The sequence below is a fragment of the Bacillus rossius genome, chromosome 15 (genome assembly GCF_032445375.1).
Source record: "Bacillus rossius redtenbacheri isolate Brsri chromosome 15, Brsri_v3, whole genome shotgun sequence".
In the NCBI taxonomy this organism is placed as follows: Eukaryota; Metazoa; Arthropoda; class Insecta; order Phasmatodea; family Bacillidae; genus Bacillus; species Bacillus rossius.
In genome coordinates, this window is record NC_086342.1 from 47,416,145 (window position 1) to 47,439,383 (window position 23,239).

General features: G+C 40.0%; 1 protein-coding gene across 1 annotated transcript in view; it reads left to right on the top strand.

Annotated features, from left to right (window-relative positions):
• LOC134539274 (uncharacterized) overlaps nt 1–23,239 on the top strand; it is a 137,062-nt gene that overhangs the window by 83,943 nt on the left and 29,880 nt on the right. Inside the window, exons 24-29 of the mRNA XM_063381096.1 lie at nt 1,695–1,864; nt 2,900–3,115; nt 7,285–7,383; nt 9,059–9,218; nt 18,440–18,580; nt 21,332–21,504. Coding sequence (XP_063237166.1) covers nt 1,695–1,864; nt 2,900–3,115; nt 7,285–7,383; nt 9,059–9,218; nt 18,440–18,580; nt 21,332–21,504 — 959 coding nt within the window. The remainder of the gene's footprint in view (nt 1–1,694; nt 1,865–2,899; nt 3,116–7,284; nt 7,384–9,058; nt 9,219–18,439; nt 18,581–21,331; nt 21,505–23,239) is intronic.

The following is a 23,239-nucleotide window of genomic DNA, read 5'->3' on the forward strand; positions in this document are numbered from 1 at the left end:
GTGCTACTGGTTGATTTCATGGAGCCAGGGACAACAATCAATGCTGCTGCATACTGCGCGACACTACGACGGCTAAGACAGTCGATACGCAACACGCGGAGAGGAATGCTGACATCTGGTGTTGTCTTGCTTCATGACAACACCCGACTGCATAGTGCCGCCGTAACACAGCAACTCCTTGCAAGATTTCGATGGGAAGTGTTTGATCACCCTCCTTACAGTCCGGATTTGGCACCGAGTGACTATCACCTTTTCCCCACGTTGAAAAAGTGGCTTGGAGGACGACGCTTCAACACCAATGATGAACTGCAGAGCACTGTTAAAACGTGGCTGAATAGGCAGGAGGCATCATTTTATGCAGAGGGTATTGGAAAGCTGGTGCATTGGTACGACAAATGCCTCAATCTGCACGGTGATTATGTGGAAAAATAGAGTAAAGATGTACGTTTTTTTTGACATTAAAATAATTTCCCAATTCATTCCCGTTTTTTTATTACAGCCGATCGGAGGTTGAAAAAAAAAAACCTTGCAGCATTCTTTGTAAGAGTGATTGCAACTATGATAATACTAACAACAATCACTTCCAGTCTAAGAAAACACTATTACATTTTATGTTATAGTTATATATTCAAAATCGTAACCATTTCTTTCCACTGAAAATGTTCTACATGTGCTGTGTTTGTCCCACAGTATTGTGTGAAGTAAACTGTACCTAAATACTTAGGGAGTTGTGCCTCAGTGAAGTGAGAATTTCAAAGAACAGTTTGTCTTGCGCATGGTAACCGTAAGCACCCAGATCCCTTGGAAACTGCACAACGGCAGGAAATTGAGCTCTACGGGGCCAGAGACTTGCCGGGACGTTGGGTAAAACGACTCGCAAGTGTGCCTCTAGGTGCTTGCCTCGGGAGAGCTCCGAGAAAGACAGGCTCCCCCCGGGGAAAACGCAGGGATAAGCCGCCTTGATCACGGCTCGGAGGAGAATTACAGGCGACGGGCGGTAAGACGAGACACAGTCTGTTGTGTATATACTTAAAAACTGTGCCAGATCACCGACAAAGTTACCAAGCAGCTTACCGCGGCGCCACCTTGAAGTCCACTGCTCTACCAACGGACAGTGTTGCCAGAAGACTACTTGCAGGAGTAGTATCCATCCGCCGAATCCCACGATAAGCACAACACGTGTCTTATTTTACTGAACACAGGCTGACTCGCAAAGACTCAGCAAAAAATCAGATCTGGTGCTGGGAACAGGTTTGGGGAGACTGGCCTGACGAAGATTAAACGGGAGCGTGCAGAGAGCGGGAAAAGTTTTAAGTTTGAGCTGCAAAACTGACTGGTAAAATTACGGTTTTAAAATCGTGCCAAAAAAATGGTGGATTGGCGCAGGGGCGCAACAACTAAATTTCCAAGGGGGGGGGGGGATATACTTTTTTATAAAGAATCATTGATCCCCCCTATTGAAGCGGGGGGTCCTGGGGTCCTCCCCCGGGAAAAATTTGTATTTCAAGGTGGAAAATGGTGCTATTTAAGCAGTTTTACTGTCTAAAAATTGATTACACAGCATTTTCTTTGCCCCCGTTTGTCCCCACTTCAAGGTTTCAGAGGGGGGTGGGGGCAAAATACCCTTGCCCCCCCTGCTATTGCGCCCCTGGGTTGGCGGCACACCCCTCACCTGCCCCGTGTTTGCTCGCCAGCTGTACGTCCCGCTGAACATCTTCGTGGCGCTGGTGGGCGTGGTGGTGTGGTCGGAGCTGGACGAGATCTCCATCGTGGAGAGCGGCGACACGACGCTCACCAACTTCCTGCACTACCGGCGCGAGCGGCTCGTCAAGGAGCTGCCCAACGACAACGCCCAGCTGCTCACGTGAGTGGTCACCGACCGCTCAGTTCTGTTCACGGTCTCACGTTCAGCATCAAGTAGTACGAGACCGTCGACTTGAATAATGTGCAAACTATCTCGTGAAAGGTTTCAGTATTCCAGCATAAAATATGGTCACGGTTCCCGGGAATAGTTGATTTATTTCTTATTAATTTTAATTTTTGCTTATTATAAATAAAAACAATAGTCCTGTGAAGTAAAAATTATTTTATTTAACGGTCCTGAAAAAAGTTTAAAAATAGGTTCACCTCGTTCATATAGTACCATACAGCACAGGTTGTGGAAATACGAAGAATGAATTCCTAGTGTGTGCCCGTGCTGCATTTTTGTCAAACAGTTTTAGTTATGAATGCAATCCTGACTTTTACAAATAGCAAATAGCAAATGGCATATAGGTATTTTGTTGGGGTGTGCTAGTATTTTAAAAATATTTTATATTTGTGAGTAATTTTATGCTTAGTTAAATTTTTAAAACAAATAATATATTATTACTTACCAATAGATATAGGAAGTGGAAATCATTCACAAAAAAATTTTAAAAGAAAATATTATAACATTTATGAATTTTATGTTTCATTGGGAAAATTTTTTTTTTTTTTTTTTTCTGCAAATGATACATACATACTTTTATGTGCAACTAATAATCTGTGTGTTGTTTTTATTCAAATACTAAAAACTAAATTTTTATGTACATAATAAGCATGAACAAAATAATTTTCAAATTTTAAATTTAATGGTTTTAAGAATCTATTGCTAGATTTTTTTATTTTTTTATTTACTTGCATTTTACACCGCACTATTATGTATTATGCATATTTTGCATTAATTTTTCTTGGACTTGTGAAATATGGAAAGAAAAAAATTGGTAACTTTTGTTTGAAAAAATATTAAATTCAAAATTCGATTCCAATGGGGAAAAAAATGTATTTGCAGTAGCCTTGTATTTTGCGACTATGTTTTCACCAAGCGTGTGTGTTAGTGTGAATGGAAGGTGGAACAATGAGCCGGGGGATTGTTCAGGCGGGTGGTGTTTGACGGCGGGGTGGTGGGCAAGGCCCTGAAGGGCCCCATCTGCACCTACGAGTTCTCCGGCGGGGTCAGCATGGACCACAGCGCGGTGGTGGGGCTGGTGGCGACCACGGTGGCGCACGAGATGGGGCACAACTTCGGCATGGAGCACGACACCAACGAGTGCAGCTGCCCCAGCGAGCGCTGCATCATGGCGCCCTCGTCCAGGTCAGCTCCGTCTCGGGGTCCCTCCACCCTCCGGGCTTTACAGACATTACTGACGTGTTGGACCTTCTGTAACTCCAGACTTTATCATCTCCTTCCTCCTCCAGGTCAGCTCCGCGTCCGCTCCAGTTCCTGCGCCTTTCAGAGCCGTCTTGGGATCCCTCCACTCTTCGGGCTTTACAGACATTACTGACGTGTTGGACCGTCTGTAACCCCAGACTTTATCATCTCCTCCCTCCTCCAGGTCAGCTCCGCGTCCGCTCCGGTTCCTGCGCCTTTCAGAGCCGTCTTGGGATCCCTCCACCCTCCGGGCTTTACAGACATTACTGACGTGTTGGACCGTCTCTAACTCCAGACTTTATCATCTCCTCCCTCCTCCAGGTCAGCTCCGCGTCCGCTCCGGTTCCTGCGCCTTTCAGAGCCGTCTTGGGATCCCTCCACCCTCCGGGCTTTACAGACATTACTGACGTGTTGGACCGTCTGTAACTCCAGACTTTATCATCTCCTCCCTCCTCCAGGTCAGCTCCGCGTCCGCTCCGGTTCCTGCGCCTTTCAGAGCCGTCTTGGGATCCCTCCACTCTTCGGGCTTTACAGACATTACTGACGTGTTGGACCGTCTGTAACCCCAGACTTTATCATCTCCTCCCTCCTCCAGGTCAGCTCCGCGTCCGCTCCGGTTCCTGCGCCTTTCAGAGCCGTCTTGGGATCCCTCCATCCTCCGGGCTTTACAGACATTACTGACGTGTTGGACCGTCTCTAACTCCAGACTTTATCATCTCCTCCCTCCTCCAGGTCAGCTCCGCGTCCGCTCCGGTTCCTGCGCCTTTCAGAGCCGTCTTGGGATCCCTCCATCCTCCGGGCTTTACAGACATTACTGACGTGTTGGACCGTCTGTAACTCCAGACTTTATCATCTCCTCCCTCCTCCAGGTCAGCTCCGCGTCCGCTCCGGTTCCTGCGCCTTTCAGAGCCGTCTTGGGATCCCTCCACCCTCCGGGCTTTACAGACATTACTGACGTGTTGGACCGTCTGTAACTCCAGACTTTATCATCTCCTCCCTCCTCCAGGTCAGCTCCGCGTCCGCTCCGGTTCCTGCGCCTTTCAGAGCCGTCTTGGGATCCCTCCACCCTCCGGGCTTTACAGACATTACTGACGTGTTGGACCGTCTGTAACTCCAGACTTTATCATCTCCTCCCTCCTCCAGGTCAGCTCCGCGTCCGCTCCGGTTCCTGCGCCTTTCAGAGCCGTCTTGGGATCCCTCCACTCTTCGGGCTTTACAGACATTACTGACGTGTTGGACCGTCTGTAACCCCAGACTTTATCATCTCCTCCCTCCTCCAGGTCAGCTCCGCGTCCGCTCCGGTTCCTGCGCTTTTCAGAGCCGTCTTGGGATCCCTCCATCCTCCGGGCTTTACAGACATTACTGACGTGTTGGACCGTCTGTAACTCCAGACTTTATCATCTCCTCCCTCCTCCAGGTCAGCTCCGCGTCCGCTCCGGTTCCTGCGCCTTTCAGACCATCTGGAACTGCAGACTTTATCATCTCTATAATCTTTGGACCGTTTACGTTTGTTTGGTAGGGTTTAATTTTACTTGGTTATGAACAAAGCCTTGAGGGGCTCATAAACTTAGGGTGTTTTTTCGTTTGAGTATGATGTGTATTTGTTTGAGTTTGAGTGGGATGATGGTGTGACGCTCGCTGGTGTTTATAGTTTTGTATCTACTTTAGGTGCAAGTGCTCTGGGCTAGTACGCAGTCTTCTCTGTTGTGTCTTCTCCGCCTTTCAGAACCGTCAGCCTTCTGGAACTGCTGACCTGTTTTTTATCACATTTAAGAACTTTCACACTTTTTATGTTTGTACTTATTAGGATCCCTCCACCCTTCGGACTTTACAGACATTACGGACGTGTTCTATTTATGCCTTTTAGACCATCTGGAACTCCAGACTTTATCATCTCTATAATCTTTGGACCGTTTGTTTGGTAGGGTTTAATTTTACATGGTTATGAACAAAGTCTTGAGGGGCCCGTATAGTTAGGGTTTTTTAATTGTTTCAGTGAGGTGGGATGATGGTGTGACGCTCGCTGGTGTTTATAGTTTTATATCTACTCTAAGTGCAAGGGCTCTGGGCTAGTGCGCAGTCTTCTCTGTTGTGCATGCAGTGACTACGTTGTTTGAGCATAATATGGTGAATGAATCAAGGTTAAAGTGAAATGTAAGTAAGTCCTTGTAGTGCTTTCAAGAATCTCTACTGTAAGTTTCATGCCTAAAAAATTAATCTGAAAATACGTATTTTATACATTTTCACTCTCCTAAAGCACAGTTTAAAAGCGAAATACTTTTCGTAAACTGACATCATTATGGTAGCCTATATTAAACAATTTCCAAATTGCGTGGTATTTTCTGACGCTCAGAACACCATATGTGCGGCCAGGTAGGTGGCTGCCACAAAAATACGGAACATCCAAATTTATAGTGGCTTTCCAACTACTTGGATATTTATTTTATGCTCATAAATTGAGTCGAGGAGAGATATTGAAATTGAACCCACAAGGAATCTCAGTCTCTGCATCCTCATTTTTTCCCGTGTTTGTCTGAAATGATCCAGGGAAATGCGGAGTTGGTTCCATGGTTAATTACTTCTTTAATATCTCTGGTTATTTATTGTTTTTTTTTTTTTTTAATTATTTTCAATGATTTTTCTGTTGAAATAAAAAATGTATTAAAAATACATATAGACTTGCTAGCCAAAATACCCAACATTCGCTGGGCTAAACACATCATAATATAAGCAACATCACTGCAGAGTTTCAAGTCTCTAGGGTATACACTTGAAAACGGGATATTTTATTTTAAAGTCCCATTGATTTCACAGTCTTGGTGAATTAAGGCTGTGCATCAGCAAAACCAGGACACCAATATTCAGACCTGATAGCACATTACAAATTCAAGGCAGCATCACCTATTTACAAAAGTTCTAAACTAAACTGTTACAGCCTTTAGTTCGCTAGCAGCCACAAGCTTCACCAAGTGGATAGGTTTCACCAAGGAGAAGGATAGGAAGTGGCCAGACCGTACTATATAACCGTGTTTTGGACACAGGGAAATGCCACAAACTCACTGTTTGTGCATCTATGACCGACCTCCTATGATTATCTATTATAAAACTGAATTTCCATCTTTTTCTCATCCTTAAGGATGGAATTTCACAATTGTATGTAGTCGACGTTACTCTTCAGCCCCTTAACAATCTACATGGAAAAAATCATGTTGATATGTTGCTCCGTTGCTGCGTGAAAGAAGGACAACCAAACACACACACACTTTGGATAGTGCGAAAATATTCTCCGTGTTCAAATATCTATGTTTACCAATTTTCTTGGCGATCGGTTGAAAGGTTTCGAAGCTGATGTGCTGCAGCACCATCTAGAGGCGAGTTACAACAATATGTATATGTAGCATAAAAACCTTCTCCATGAAAAAAACGCTTCGATTTGCCAACTTTTATGGTGATGGTTAAACAGTATCGGAGTTTATCGACGTTATGCATACCAACATCCTATTTTATATATATAGATTAGGGATTAAACTTTCAAAACTTATCATACATACCCTTCAGTCATCTGACACACTTTATTCATTCCAGACCTTCAGAGGGCTTTGTTTTCTGGTCAAATGCAGCATTAGTTTGACAACGCGAGGTGACACATGAGATCTCCATAACTGGCAGCTATCCAGGAATCTAACGTTACATTTGAAATACGCAGAAGATTTGTAATCCGGCTTTTCTCTGCCTCTCCAACATTATATTGACGTTATCTACTCACAACTTCCGACTCAGTTCCGATGCCTGCTGTATCTCTGATGCATCACCGGAGCCGATTCCCTTATTACTACACTTGCCTGCATTCTCATGATTTATGTCCAGTCTATCCTGGGCACTGAAATATTTCGTTAGTAAGTGTTGTAAGGAATTGAATGTTCACTTCACTAATATTTCTTCATTATGTTGTGCTTTAATTTGCTAAGCACATTCAGGCTTTTTTAAAATCAACCTTTTGGCGTTTCTATGTGATTTCTTTTCCAAGGTGGTCTGTTGGATGAAAACATGTGTGCGTCGTTTACTTTAGTTGTTAACTTTTGTGTTTGAGGAACAATTGTGTGTGTTTCCAGTTCGGTGACACCAACACACTGGAGCTCGTGCAGCCTGGAGTATCTCGCACTAGCGTTTGAGCACGGCATGGACTACTGTCTGCGCAACAAGCCGGCCAGGTTTGTTTGTGGCGAGAAGCACCACCTGATTGGCACAGGGTTGCTGCACGTAACATTACACGAAAACCTTGCACAGAGCCATAGAACCCTTTGTAGTTTCGTGTTCACTACCTTTTGCAATGGGCTTTAAAACAACTGTTTTAAAGAATTTCTGACTGTCCTGAAATATTTAGACGTATTACACAGAAAAACTTCTTTCAATTGTAATTCAATAATTGATATTATGTGTCCTTAGATCAATTGCAATGAATTAATTACTAAATAATTTTAACTTATATTCAAGAAATATTATACCGTAAATACGGTTTTATTTGTTTTGGTCGTTAGTTTATCTACAAGTGTTAGTCATATATTCATATACATAGTAGCAACCTGTTTTCTCTATTAACTGATGGTGCTGTTTAAACTCAAGGAAATGTTAATGAGGTGAAGGGTCGTTAATCCGGCATGTTCAGGACTACGCCATGCCCAATTGGAAATTTTACTGGTTTATTGTACAGCTATGTATGTAGTTTAAAATGGGAATACCATACGTGAAAATGTTAAATGTAACCTAACCTGCTAGAAACCAGGAAGTGCTGTACTGAAATGAAAACCGACAGTAACTACATATGTAAACTCTTGAGCGAACCAAAAAAAATGCTGGATAATGCAGTAATGCTACCTGGCATACAAAGGTCAATAGCTGGAATACATATGTAAAAAAAATCTGAACCCAAGCTGTTTGGTGCTGGGTTTAATTCAGTGAACCAGTGAATACTGAATTGTGACTGTATACAAACCTGTGATGAGGTGTAAATCTAGTACATGTGTAAGCAATGAATCAAGTCATCCGTAACTTAAATAACTAAATATTACTTGCTCACTACTAGCATTTAAAATACAAGAATCGAACTGCATTGGCCATTCCTAAAACTACGTGAAAATAAATTTTTTTTTTCAAAACTTTGATATCAATATGTTTATTAGATCTTGCAGTAAACTACCTACATTTCTAATGACATCTCTGTTCTTTAATATAAAAGAAAGCACTGTTGTCAGACCAATGACGCACTAGGCTTCCCCTTTCCACCCCCTGTGCACGTGAGGGTGTGACACCTGCCTGGGCCTATACTGGCCGCAAGCAGCATCCTGCGTCCAGGCAGATGGTAACTAGACGCCCAGCAGAGCGGAGCGGACTTCCACCCTCCCTCTGGCACGCCCACTCGAGAGTGTGGGGGGTGACGGTCTGGCCAATGAGAGTTCGCAGCTGCCTGTGTTCAGGGGGAGAATCGCTTGCATAGGGGTGTCCACTACGAGGACGCCTAGGCAGCTCGGCCTAATGACGTGCAGTTAGAGAGAGAGAGAGGGGTGTCCAGAAATTCCAATAAAAGATCGCGTAAGAGTCAGATTGTAAGAGATAGACGTGGTATGGGCGTGACTATGTGCTCGCCATTCAAGCGCGTATCATTTAAACCGAGCCACTTCAGAATGTAGTTGTTTTAGCAAGCCTGTTTAATATTCTCAGTTAATATTTTTCTCGTGATACAAACACTTTCCTTGGGATAAGAAATTTATAATTTTCTTCGTGTAAGTAAATTTTGCATATAAATACTTTTTCGATAAACTTAATTTGTATCGCTGGTTGTAGTATTCCGGCGACAGTGTGACGGGCAGTGGGGCGGTTGCTTGGCAGGCTGTTCGACAGCCCGGTGTGCGGGAACGGCTTCGTGGAGGCGGGCGAGCAGTGCGACTGCGGACTCCGGGACCTGTGCGACAACCCCTGCTGCAACGCCACCACCTGCATGCTGCACTCCAACGCCTCGTGCGCCACGGGGGAGTGCTGCGACCTCAAGGTGGGCCGTGTTCCCTGCGCGCCAACCAATACAAGCCTTTTTTTTAACCTGATGACGTCTTGTAAACAGATGAACGCCGGCTGTACGCACGAAAAAATGCATGACTCGTCATGTTCCGCCCGAGCTGAGCGTGCAAGGACCGGCCAACCACCGTGCCAGAAAATCTTCTATGATATCAAAACAGGTTAAGGCGGGCTTTTTTAAAAGCAGAAATTTAAAAAAAATTTATTTATTTGTCCAATTTCGTTCATTTCAAACTAACAATTTATTGACATTGATTTTATTTCCGTTTATTTTTCTTTAACTAGTTGTTCGTGATTATATTTAAACAAATTTTTTAAATTAAATTTGCAAAAAATGTAAATAATGTTTGAAAATTATAAAGTATGCAATTATTCATCAATGTTTTCTTATGACGTTATGATGTAAAAATATTGTCCGTAAACCGACTTTACAGACATCCCCCGTTTTTTTATTTGATTTGACTTTGCCATGAAATTCACCTTTCATTTTATTTAAAGCTTCGATTCTGATGCAATGCTTTGCGTCTGATGTGAAGGATCGCATTTGTTACTAAGCTTTACAACATTGGAAGACAAGGATTCGCTCATGAAGATATTTGAAATTTTTATTTTGTGTTGTATGTGTTGCTTGAACAAATATAGTTAGGTACTTAAAAAAATAAAAAGAGGGCACTCCATTTTTTTTTACGAATGCTCCATATTAATATTTGCATGGTTGTTTGTTACAGTATGTGAGCAAAGTCATGGTGCACTTTTGACTGGTCACAGGAAAGCAACCAGACGAGATAGATATAATAAAAGGAATACTCCTGTGTCCGGTTGAAAGTGCACTGTAACTTTACGGACATACTGTATTTTGTATTGAATCAGGTTACATATGGGGCCTTTTCGGTTATTCACTTAATCAGTATAAAAATTACAAACGTTAACGATTATTTTTTTAAATTAAATCCTGTATTGTATATAATAAATATAATACAGCTTTGCCGAGAACAATAATCACAATTTTTAACATTTGATTTGATATTTGCTTCGGATAAAAAAACTAGTATTGGCACAGGTGTACTATTAATAAATTAAAAATTAATTTGGATGTCAAGTCTCACATCAAATTGTTTGTTTCTTTAATTTGTGAGATAAGTGTGGAACATATATTAATTATTAAAATTGATAATTGTCAGAACTACTGCAATAAATATATCTTGATGGCTGTGATTCTCAATTATCATACTTGATCATGATCACTTCTCCCTAAAGACAATTTTTATTGTTTTATTTTTAAAGCAATGTTGTTTTTAAAATTATTTATTCTAGACTTAGTCTTTATAATTGTGTTAGTAGGCCTGTGCAAATATTTAAATTTTCGAATATAAGTAATATTTTATTATTAATATTCAATTTTACTTCGAGTATGAAAACTTCAAAATAACGAATATTAAATAGAAAAAAAAAATATTTGACATAACATAGGTACCTCATGAGTCATGAGTTATGTCATTTACCAGTGGTCACTATTGAGTTTGTTATTTCGGTGACTGTATAATTAAAAACATTAACAGTATTAGTCATTTTAACAAGCAAAAAGTATTCAATTTCATTTCAATACTGTCTTGTAAAACAGTTGTGGAATAAATCGCAAGACAATTCAAAACACTGACTATTTGGGGCATTTCAAACATGAAAACAAACTATTATTTATTTGTATTTGTTTCATCACATGTACATGTATTGGGAAGAAAAGAAATATGGACTACAACAGAAAACACGGACACTCCTTTGCGATGACTAGTAAAAGAAGTGAATGCGATATTTGGAACTGCATGTACGTGTTTCCTCGCATAATCGTCGCAAATTTTATTCTAAAATCAAGTTTGAAAATTAGGGGTGTGACGATTATGCGGAAAAAAAAATTTTTTTGTTAGGTAAAGTGATTCATAAAAACTAGAGATGTACGAACCTGCAAATTTTTAAGTCGAGTCGAGTCGAGTCGAATTATACAATAATTAGTTCGAGTCGATTCGAGTCGAGTTTGTAGATCATAAATTCAAGTCGAGTCGATTCGAGTCTGAATTTTTATTTGAATCTTTGACACTTAAGTCGAGCTTGAATATTTACACTTTACTGCTAAGAGTCCTTAGACTGGCCCACGTAATCAAATATATTTAAAATACAAGTATTAATACAAATAATTCATTTAGAATAAATTCTTAACTGATATAATACAATTCAATAATTGAGGTATAGAGCATAGAAAAAAGTATTTTCTGAATTTTTAAATTTTATTTAACAAATATTGCCCAACTATGAAAATTAAAAAATTTGATATCTCCTAAAGTATTTGGAATTTCTTATATCTGCCGGCTTTAATGAAAAGAGGAATTTAAAGAGCATATAATTAAAGTATTTTCAGTTTTTAACATTTTTTTTCGCAAATACCGCTCAACTACATATTTACCTTATTTTGGGCCGAACGAGTTAGCTGCGGCGTGCAGCATTCACGAGTCAATAAAAAAATGAATATAATTTAGGCTTGTTGGCGCGAAGTTTAGGTTACGTTTCACACAATCATTAAAACATTTTTGAAAACTTTCACTTATGGGAAGTGTAAGGCCGTGCTACAATTAACGCAACATTACAATAAACGTTCCCATAACAAATATAATACATTTAAAGATTATTGCTATAACACTAACGCCATTACGTTGCCGGCCAATCGCAAGCTGGCACTTCCAACCAATCCATGCTTTTGTGGTTACACTTTATAAAATACTTTATACTTCATAATTAATTTTAACTTGCCACTTAACTTGGATAGCAAACAATTATACAAAATGCAATCTCGCCGAACGTAATTGTGTAAACAAACACGGAAAAAAAATTTATGTTCGCCAACCTACACTACCTAAAATTAGTGGAGCAAATTTTTTTTTTTAACTGCCATTTCGTGATTGGTGGCGTATCAGTCGCAAACATGTGCTCTGTAACACAAATATAACGCTACCGTTAATTTATTATTGTAACGTTGCGCCGATTGTAGCACGGATTTACTAAAAAAAAGTAATATTTGGGCCGATATTATGATTATAAAATTTAATTCGTGTTTTGTTTATTAAAAATGTGTTCGTCTTTGCTATGTGGTCACACCTGTTAAGTTGGCAATATGTAAAACTAAAATATAAATAATATGGCCGATTGTCGTCATTGTTTGTAAGTATGTGTTTCGGTCTTACGTACGTATTTTTAGTGTCTGCCGAAGTCATGTAAGGAGATATTAAGAATTGTAATTCAATTTTATTATATTTTATCATCGAGTTTTACCCAATTTCCTTTCGAGTTTCGCCCCGTTGAGTAAAACAAACTCGAATGCCGAGCCGAGCCGAGCCGAGCTGATGCTACTCGCTCGACTCGACTCGAATTTTCGAGTCTCGGCCCATCACTAATAAAAACAAAACCCGTTCATGGAAAGTACGTTTATTTAAAAAAAAAAAAAAGGTGGAGTATACAAGAGCAAGCCAAACATTTATTTTAATATTTCATTAAACAAAAACTTTTCTTCAACTTTAAATAGAAAAAACTAACTAACGCGAACGCAAGCCACTTCAATATGTGACATGAACCACTGCGTAACTATTGCCGTAGTACACATTTACCACGAAAGAATGCGGGCCATCAAATGTACCGTATTGGCCCGAATATAAGGCGACCCCGAATATAAGGCGACCTGCAGTTTCAGGAGGCCAAACAAATGTAAAAATAATTTTTGGTAGAAATTAATGTGAAAATTCATTAGACATACATTTTGTGTTGATAAATCGTTTTTGCATTTATGTATAACAATTAATTTATATTTATCACATTACTTATTTAAAATAAGTTTGAATGGCCTACCCTAAAAGTCAAAAGAAAACAATTAGAAAATATTTACATTTTTAAGTATTACATTAGAAATTTTTTCGTATGTTTACTCTAATGAAGCTGCATAATTGTCATCTTCAGAGCTGTTTATTTGTCTAGAGCTCGTTCCCCGCCGTTCCACCGATGTGTGATTGTGTGATTGTTCATTTTTCACAGTTTACTCTATCTACGAATTTAAAATTTTTACAATGGCTATTAATCACTCTTAAAATACAGCATTTAACTTTCCGTTTGACTTAAGCTACGTATTACCACAGAACAAGGCGTATTACTATTTAGTAGTGTGTTAAACGTAAAAAAAGCAAACAAAGAATGCATCTTGCCGGAACAAAACAAGTGGCTAGCTGACATGATGAAGCATACGGCCATGAATAACTCGGTTCGTGACCGCGTATATTTGTCCATATTACTCTCTGACAGAGAGAGTCTGTTCTATGAATTTGAAAGAATAATCTATTATAATTATGAAAGGTTTTTACATAAATAAAGAGTGGATTATTAAAATAGCTTTTGAAGCAACGTACCAAATTCCTGTTAATATGGCGTCTTCGTGCGTGTTCGGCAATGTTCGTTTTACAACAAAGAAATATTGTGGAAAGACAGTTGGCAGCCGTGAATTTCTAAACATTACATCCGAAATGTTTGTAAACGTAAACAATCGTTCTGAAAATAACTGTGATATTTTAGTACAAATATTTCCGTTAAAAATCTGAAGATAAATTACCGTAAATGTTAACACGCGATTGTACACAAAGTACAAATATGAATTGTGAAATAAAAGGTTGCCATTTTGAGATGCTTCAACATTCACGTTTTTACTCAAGAACAAATATTTTAATTTTCAACTTTAAACAATTGTGAATTACTGCAATATTAGGTGGATTTATCGTTTTTCCCCGTGTGAGGTAACAAAGTTTTAGTTAATATAAAAAATTGTGAACGTTTTGTTAAACAATGTTTCTACTGTAGCTTTCAGCTTGGAACTAATGTTTGCGGTTCTGACGTCTTGGGTGCGAAAATAAGGCGACTTCCAATTTTTGCATCTTTCGTTTATGTAAAAATGGTCGCCTTATATTCGGACCAATACGGTAGTTAACTCGGCTCTCGACAGAGAGCGCGCGTTGCATGCAATCGGCGAGATATTGATATTCGTCTATGTGCGCACGCTCTATACGGGAAGCAACATAACCAAACACGAATGATTCCAACTATAGCCCGTCCCACTCTTAGATTGCAGTACACGGCTTATGGCGCGCGCTGTTGCCAAATCTCTAACACATTACGAATTTCAGGAGATGCGTGTCTTTGTAATTTGGATCGAACAAGAAGCATTTTAAGAAATTATATCGAAATTTATAATATTTTATACTATTACACATATAAATTTGTAATAAAGCCACTTTTATGTAAATTTCAAATAAAAACTACCTATTGTAGACGAAAATTTCTTATAGTTTTCTTTTATGTTCTAAAAATCATATATATATATCACATTTTCATGGGCCCGATAAATGCCGTATTTTCGGACAAGTCATGTACAAAATGATAAATGAAATACGGTAATGGAAATTCTCGGTCGAGTAAGTTATGGGAAAAATCCGAACAATTGGTTCGAAATGGGGAAGAATTTTTGAAAAACCGAAAAATCGCAACAACTCCCATAGTATGAATAATATCGAATCCGTTTTAACGTATGATAACTCGGAGTTCCTAATGCCGAAAAAGGTTTCTAAATAAATTTTTGATACGACCAGCCATAACTGCATGGGTTCAAAAAAAATTTTCACCGCACAAAAAAAAACGTAACTGCCTTAGTAGACACCTTATCAAATCTGTTTAAATTGTTTGTAAATATAATAATATTTTCCAAAACAATGTTTGATAAGATGCTTGGTTTTGAGAAGGATAGAAAAATAATTAAAAATTTTGTACCATGATCGCTATTAAATTCCTTCGTATTTATTTCATACATTTTACATATTATGTTCAACAATCAATTAAAATATTTTTGTTGATTAAGGAAGCCATGTATTTTAAATTGCTTGGAGGACAGAACCGCACTTATCTAAACACACGACCCTGTTTCCTCTTACGACGGCAGCGCGCGCTCTTGTACTGATAAGACACATCTTTAACAGCTATTTCCACGGAAACTGTAGAAGCAATTGAGATGGAGCTGCTTTTAAAAACTAATTCAATTCATTGTGAACATTTTTCACGCTTTCGTCCCCCATCTATCTTTAATAGAAAAAATGTTTTCCGCTGGTCAACTTTTTGATGTGTCAGTTTGTGAGAAAATGCATTTCAATATATTAAAAAAATTATTTAAGTGAAACCTGTACAGTTTTTGTCTTAACATTTGTTCGGTGGCGTCCTAAGGCATTAATTTACTAATAAAAAAAATCTGAATGAAATACACATGTAGGTTTTCTTTTTTTGATGTGAAACATATCGGAATACTTCAAAACAGTTCGCAGCGAATAAGTTATGTTTTTTAATTTTTTCGGACACTTAAAATATTGTTAAGTATTCAAAATAAGCATTGCCTGATGCGTATTTCGATTCTATACAATATGGAAAAAAGCTTGGTCCAAAAATTAAAATTTTAAATTTCGTTTGATATTTGGCAACAACGCACGAAGAAACAAGGACAGTGCTAACGGCAATCGGCGTGTGTTAGAGGGAGAGAGAATGCGCCCATTTACTTCCACACTGCAATCTAAGAGTGGGATGCTCTATAGCACTGGCTACATGTTCATAAGCGGTATCCCACGATGACGCAGCCGATCAGATAAAGGAAATAACGTTTAAAAACGCCTTTAAAAGAAAATTTACACGTCAGACAACTTTGTATTTCCGTTAATTAAATAAGTAAGTGGTAATGTCCGAATAAATATTAGATTTCTACTTTAAAATACATCGTTTTATATGGAAAAGATATCTACACCGGTACACCGCGGCGACACAGACGGTCAGATAAAGATAATAACGTTTAAAACCGTCTTTAAAAGAAAATTTACATGTCAGACAACTTCGTATTTCCGTTAATTAAATAAGTATGTGGTAATTTCTGAATAAATATTAGATTTATACCTTAAAATACATTGTTTTATACGGAAAAGATACCTACACAAAGCGCTCGCCATCTAATAGCGGGACCAAAAACATCATTCAACGTTTACGCGTGATGTTTTTTTATCCCAATTTTGACGGCCAAAAATATAGGTGCGACGATTGTGCGAGTGCGACGATTATGCGATAAAAAAGGGTAGATCTGTTGTCACTATCTATCTACCAACATGCACCGTGGGGGCAGTTCACTTGCTGTATGTATCTGTGATGGAACACACATTGCGACTCGAATACCAAGTATGCGAATGTTAGTAGTAGAGGTCTTCGGGTAGTGGATTTTTAAGCCGGGTCGGGTCGGGTCGGATAATTGCACAAAAAATTCGGGGTCGGGTCGGGTCGGGTCAGGTTTTGTCTTTCTAACATACCTGATGAAACTGGAAATTTTTATTGCAAAATGTTTTTACTGTATCTTAAATACACTTTAAAAAATTAATAAATATAAGTTAAAACATTACTTCAATTTACAAAATAAGCATTGCTCAACATGAATTTTTTTTTGCAATTCAAATAAAAAACAACCCTATCAATTTTTTACTTAGCCTAATTTTTGATTTTGATGCAAAAAAACCAGTTCTTCTACATGTTCTGCTGACAGCCGTTCCCGCCTGTGTGTCACAACATTGCTAGCACTTGAGAACACACGCTCACTGGATACTTCTGTGGCAGGTATTCCCAAATAATGATTTGCTGTTTTGGCGATGCTTGGAAAACGGCTTATTGTAGTTAAAATGTTAAAATGTTAAAACATTATTTTAGCATTTAAAAACGTGTTCAAATCAGCATTACAGTAAAACCTCGCTCATACGGCCCCCGGTTCGTACGTACACCTCGGTCGTGCGTACAGATTTTTGAAAAAAAAAAAAAATTGAATATGAAAAATTGTAAGAACGTTAAAGTTAGGTAATTAAAATACAGTCGCATCCTGCAGCGTTCAGAACAAATACGGGCTACTTTAGACATATGCATTGCGCCACACTGAAAATATTAAAAATAAAAAAAAAGGGGGCGGCAAATTGATGTAAATTACCGTCAATAGCGCGCCGTGCGCGGAGAAAGGTCATTGTACTCGATCAGCTGGTGCTACGGCGCGGCGTGGCCGCCGGCTGGCTCTCTCTGTTCTCTGAGCTGCGCATGCGCAGTACGCTCCGCCCAGACTCGTGACCTTCCATCAGCAGCCAGCCAATAGATGCGAGCTTAGCGGAAAAAAATATAAGCTCCACCTCCCGTGCACCAGTTATGTCCAGTTCTAATACCAGTTTATTGGAATACGCACCAGTTTTCTCGCTGCCGTGACGTGTTCATGTTTATGTTCATTTTGATGTCTTGATACCAATAATTAATTATTTACGATCCCCAGATATAAATGTTTAGTATAAAAAATATGCGTCAACTGTACAATACTTCCGAAATTATAAAATACGTATAAAACAGTTACCAAGACTCCGCTCATTTTATCTTGTGAAGTTTATGTCTCGTACTAGTATTTTTCGGCTAAGTTGTGACATAAAAACAGTATCAGACAAGCAGCCACGTAATATTCCCGACATTCCTGTTACGTTTATACATTCGTGAGTTTATGTTTTTCCCTCGTGCATTTTAGATTGTCTGCTGCTATAATTACTAGGACTTTTACACGCCTAGACTTAAATTATTACATGTTTAGAAATAAAAACAACTTTCCATCTTATAAAATATGTATATTTTGCGATTTAAAATGTTCATTGCCGACTATAAACGTTACGTTTTTCACAATGTTTTTAGGCCTACTAGCTAATTTTATCTAGACTTAAAAGTACCCACGGTATTTTTTTTTTATTTGAGCAAATATATTGTGTGTTCAGGATAATATATAGACACGGCAGGTAATTTCCCGTGGCAGCAGAACATGGCAACGGCAAGTTAAACAAGATTATTTTTTTTCTTTATTAGACGTCCGACCCGAAAATTTTCGGGTATAAAAAGTGCCCGACCCGAGCCACGGGTAATTTAACTACCCGAAAAATACCCGGAAAGTCGGGTACCCGCCGACCTCTAGTTAGTAGCTGTCGATAATTTCAAAGAAAATCAGCGGAAAGTGGGTTTGTGATATTTGTTGGCCGGCAGAGGGGGAGGGGGAGGCGGAGGTGAGTGTGTGTGGCGGCGTCGTTGCAGACATGCCACCCGAAGGTGGCGGGCTCGATGTGCCGCACGGCGGACCACGAGTGTGACCTGCCCGAGTACTGCACCGGCCAATCGGAGTACTGCCCCGACGACGTGTTCAAGATGGACGGGGAGACCTGTCACAGAGGCATGGTGCGTGGCCACACCTGTTCTTATACTACCTGCTTGTTATCTTTAGAAGACGGTTTTACTTTCAGTCCCATTTCATTTTTTTTGGTGTTATTGTTTATATTGTATATAAAAAAAATTTATGTAATACGTGCTCCACTAAAATAGTGATGAAATTTATTTACTGCATTTTTTACGATAAAACAATTTGTGTTAAGTTTGTCTTAGATACATTCAGAAAAAAATAAATCTAAATTAGCTAGCATTTGTGGTTTGAAAATGATTCAATAAATGATGCACTATAAAACAGAAAAAAATAATTTTTTCCTATCCATGCACTTTGGTACAAATTTTGTCCATAAAAAAACTTGGATTGCAGAATGTGAGCGACTAATCAGTGTCAGATTGCAGAATGTGAGCGACTGATCAGTGTCAGATTGCAGAATGAGCGACTGATCAGTGTCAGATTGCAGAATGTGAGCGACTGATCAGTGTCAGATTGCAGAATGTGAGCGACTGATCAGTGTCAGATTGCAGAATGAGCGACTGATCAGTGTCAGATTGCAGAATGTGAGCGACTGATCAGTTTCAGATTGCAAAATGTGAGCGACTGATCAGTGTCAGATTGCAGAATGAGTCAAACTGAGGAATGCACATTAAGGAGCACAACTGCCTCCATAATTTCACAGCTGTTATGTCTGAAAAACAAAAAAGTTTAATTCTCAAATAATAAGTTCAATGAATTAGTCATCTAGCATGATTTAGGTTTACAGTGAAACCTTGTTAAATATAAACCCTATTTTAATGCAAAACACGTATTAAAACAATGTTTTCACAGTCCCTAGAAAATACAAGGGAGTCACAATGCTAAGTAATTTGTTAATACAGTTATATGCTGTTAAGTTTTATATAGTATATATATTTTTTTTTTCCAAGGATATACTGTTTTACTTGTAATAATGGTTGGTTTTTATAAAATTCCCAGAATTTTAAAGAAACACTGCAACATTTCAACTAAAATAATACTGCAATTGCTTTGATTTAATGTGGGTTGAGTAAAAAAGCTTAGAAATACATATTCTTCTAAAATGATAGTAAGGATGACTTTTTGTAGGTAGTATTTTCAGCCACAGGTGTAGCCATCCTAAAATTTAATTTTATAAATTGTAGAAAATTACATTTGGGGCTGTATAAAATTGTGTATAAGTTTGCTTGGAGCTTATTCAATTTTTTTTTTCAGGTGTTTATTGCATGTACTAAATAAGTAAGTTAATTTTAGGCTTATTTGAATTTGATTTAAGAACTATTTAAAATTCTTATTAATTTTGAATTAGTTTGGTTTGTAAAAACATTGATATTGCAAAGTGAAAAAAAATTAGGATCCCTTCAGGTTTGTATAATTGTCATTCAACTGTAGTCATCTTGCATGATTTTGGTTTATTTCGTAGTTGAGTAGTGATTTCTGGTTGGTTTGGCGGCACACCGCCTGAGCCGTGGTGGACCAGAAATGGTTCACAGGCCACTTGTTGGCGCCCCAGATGATGAGATGTGGTGTGATGGTAGTAGCGTCTGTGTTGCAACCCAAGGTCGGCACCCTCCCCCTGTCCTCCCAGATGTGCGCCCTTAAGGGTAGATTGGGAGTCGGCCTACAGATACATTTTTAAAACATTCCAGAGCAAATAATATTGAGACAAAGATGTCAAAGGGATTACTCCCCTATTTGACCAGGAAGGTGTTGGAGCCTCAGCCATGACCAGGGGCTTGTGCTACCCAGCATAGTCACTGGAAGTAGCAGCTTTATTCCAGTGTATGGCCGGAAACTTTCCCCTCCCTTGTAGGGTAGAGTGGGAACCAGGGATTACTCCCCCCTTTTTGATCGGGAAGGTGTTAGAGCTTCGGCTATGGCCAGAGGCCCGGGATACCCATCCGAGCTTAGTCACCACCTCACTCGGCTGACCAGACAGTTGGCTTGAAGCAACAGCTATGTTCCAACCTTTTGGTCGGCATCTTACGCCGCTCCTCCCATGTATGCATCCTTTGAGGTTAGATTGGGAGTCTGCTTACAGATATTTTTTTTTTACATTCCAGAGCAAGTAATATTAAGACAGAGCTGTCAGTGGATTATTTCCCCCCTTTGGTCAGGAAGGTGTTAGAGCCTCAGCTGACCAGACCAGGGCAACCCAGCATAGTCACCACCTCACTCAACTGACCAGACGGTTGGCTGTGTCCTGAGCTCTTAGACCTTGTCAGCACTGCTGGCGCCTACATCACACTGGGACCCGGTGAATCCCTGCTAGCTGTCCAGGCTAGCACCGGGGCTGTGTTGTCGCTGGAAGTAGCAAGTTGTTCCAGGCCGAAGCCCGGCCGAGCCTCACCACCTCCTCCTGGGACTGAACCCGTCAGGGTGTACCAGGAGCACTAACATTTCCTCTTCATCCAGATGTCAACTGGTGGTTTCATGGCATCTGGATGATTGGACTCAGTTCTTCCATGTGCCAATTTCAAATGGTGTATACCATTCTTTCACCTCAACCAGAAACAACTTATCCGTTCTGTTAGAGCCGCCGTGCCCGCAGCCAGAATATAGCTTTGTCAATTTGATTATAAAATTCTTTGTCCTTTTGCATCCATGCATAAAATACACGACGGCTGATGTTAAAACACTACAGTAACTCCTTGTGGGATCTCTTGCATGCCACTGCTCCGGGACAGTTGTAGTAGTGAGGTGGAAGGAGCGGCGAGGCAGGGCGCCGACGGAGCGTGGTTCTGTTGCAGGCGTTCTGCTACCAAGGCTCGTGCCGGACGCACTCGGACCAGTGCCAGCTGCTTTGGGGGCCTTCGGGCAAGAGCTCCGACAAGATGTGCTACGAGATGAACACCAAGGGCAGCCGCAACGGCAACTGCGGCTACAACCGCGTCAACCAGTCCTTCATCAAGTGCGGCAAGACGTGAGTCTCCACCGCCGGCGCACGTTGCTGGACTTGGTTGTCCGTGCCGAGTTCAAAACACCGAGCACAATTATGAGTGGCACTGAAAATAAATAGTACTTTTTTTTATATATAAAAGCAACGTTAAAACATGTTTTTCAAAGCTTCAAGCCTTAAAATTATTCACAAAATAAAAGCTTAAGTGGATTGTTATACCATTATAAATTCTATCGAACATGATTCAAGGGTTTTAGGAAGCTCGTGTTCTGTTATTACAAATTATTTACCAGAAGGGACCAGGTTAGTGCATTTAAGGAAAAAAATTTCTAACCTGCTATGCCCAGAGGATTTCTTCATTCCTCTTACTTTTATCATTTTTTTTATTTTTTATTTTAATGGTCCATCTTAGGGTCTAATTTTACACTACATTCACCAATGAATCCTGCTTCATACTGTTATTTTATACTGTGTCAGATAAGAATGAAAAAAATGCATCTGCTGAAAAGACATTTAGGTTTTTCTCCATACCACGGTTATAAATAACTATTCAGTATACATACTTTTATTACTAAGTACAAGCACAAAATTTTTTTTTGGGTGCATTATGGTTATATTTCACTATATAAATAAATTCTTTGTATAACATACAAATAAAGTTGTAGTCTAGTAAAACTACCTACATGTTGCACTAACAAAAATATGTCTGACACAATTCCAGTCTGATTTTTAATTATTATGGTACAAGTTAATTTGTTGAAATAATTTTGGGCCACTAACTAATGACAAATAAGCAATCAAACACTAATCCATGAAGATTGAGAATGAACTGTTGTACCGAACAGGCGTAGAGTGCAAGGAAGCCAAACAGGTGTAGAGTGCAGGGAAGCCAAACAGCCATTTAGTGCAGGTAAGCCAAACAGGCGTAGAGTGCAGGGAAGCCAAACAGGTGTAGAGTGCAAGGAAGCCAAACAGGCGTAGAGTGCAGGGAAGCCAAACAGGCGTAGAGTGTAGAGAAGCCAAACAGGCGTAGAGAGCAGGGAAGCCAAACAGGCGTAGAGTGCAGGGAAGCCAAACAGGCGTAGAGTGTAGAGAAGCCAAACAGGCGTAGAGTGCAGGGAAGCCAAACACGTGTAGAGTGCAGGGAAGCCAAACAGGCGTAGAGTGTAGAGAAGCCAAACAGGCGTAGAGAGCAGGGAAGCCAAACAGGTGTAGAGTGCAGGGAAGCCAAACAGGCGTAGAGTGTAGAGAAGCCAAACAGGCGTAGAGAGCAGGGAAGCCAAACAGGCGTAGAGTGCAGGGAAGCCAAACAGGCGTAGAGTGCAGGGAAGCCAAACAGGCGTAGAGTGTAGAGAAGCCAAACAGGCCTAGAGTGCAGGGAAGCCAAACAGGTGTAGAGTGCAGGGAAGCCAAACAGGCGTAGAGTGTAGAGAAGCCAAACAGGCGTAGAGAGCAGGGAAGCCAAACAGGTGTAGAGTGCAGGGAAGCCAAACAGGTGTAGAGTGCAGGGAAGCCAAACAGGCGTAGAGTGCAGGGAAGCCAAACAGGCGTAGAGAGCAGGGAAGCCAAACAGGCGTAGAGTGCAGGGAAGCCAAACAGGCGTAGAGTGTAGAGAAGCCAAACAGGCGTAGAGTGCAGGGAAGCCAAACAGGTGTAGAGTGCAGGGAAGCCAAACAGGCGTAGAGTGTAGAGAAGCCAAACAGGCGTAGAGAGCAGGGAAGCCAAACAGGTGTAGAGTGCAGGGAAGCCAAACAGGTGT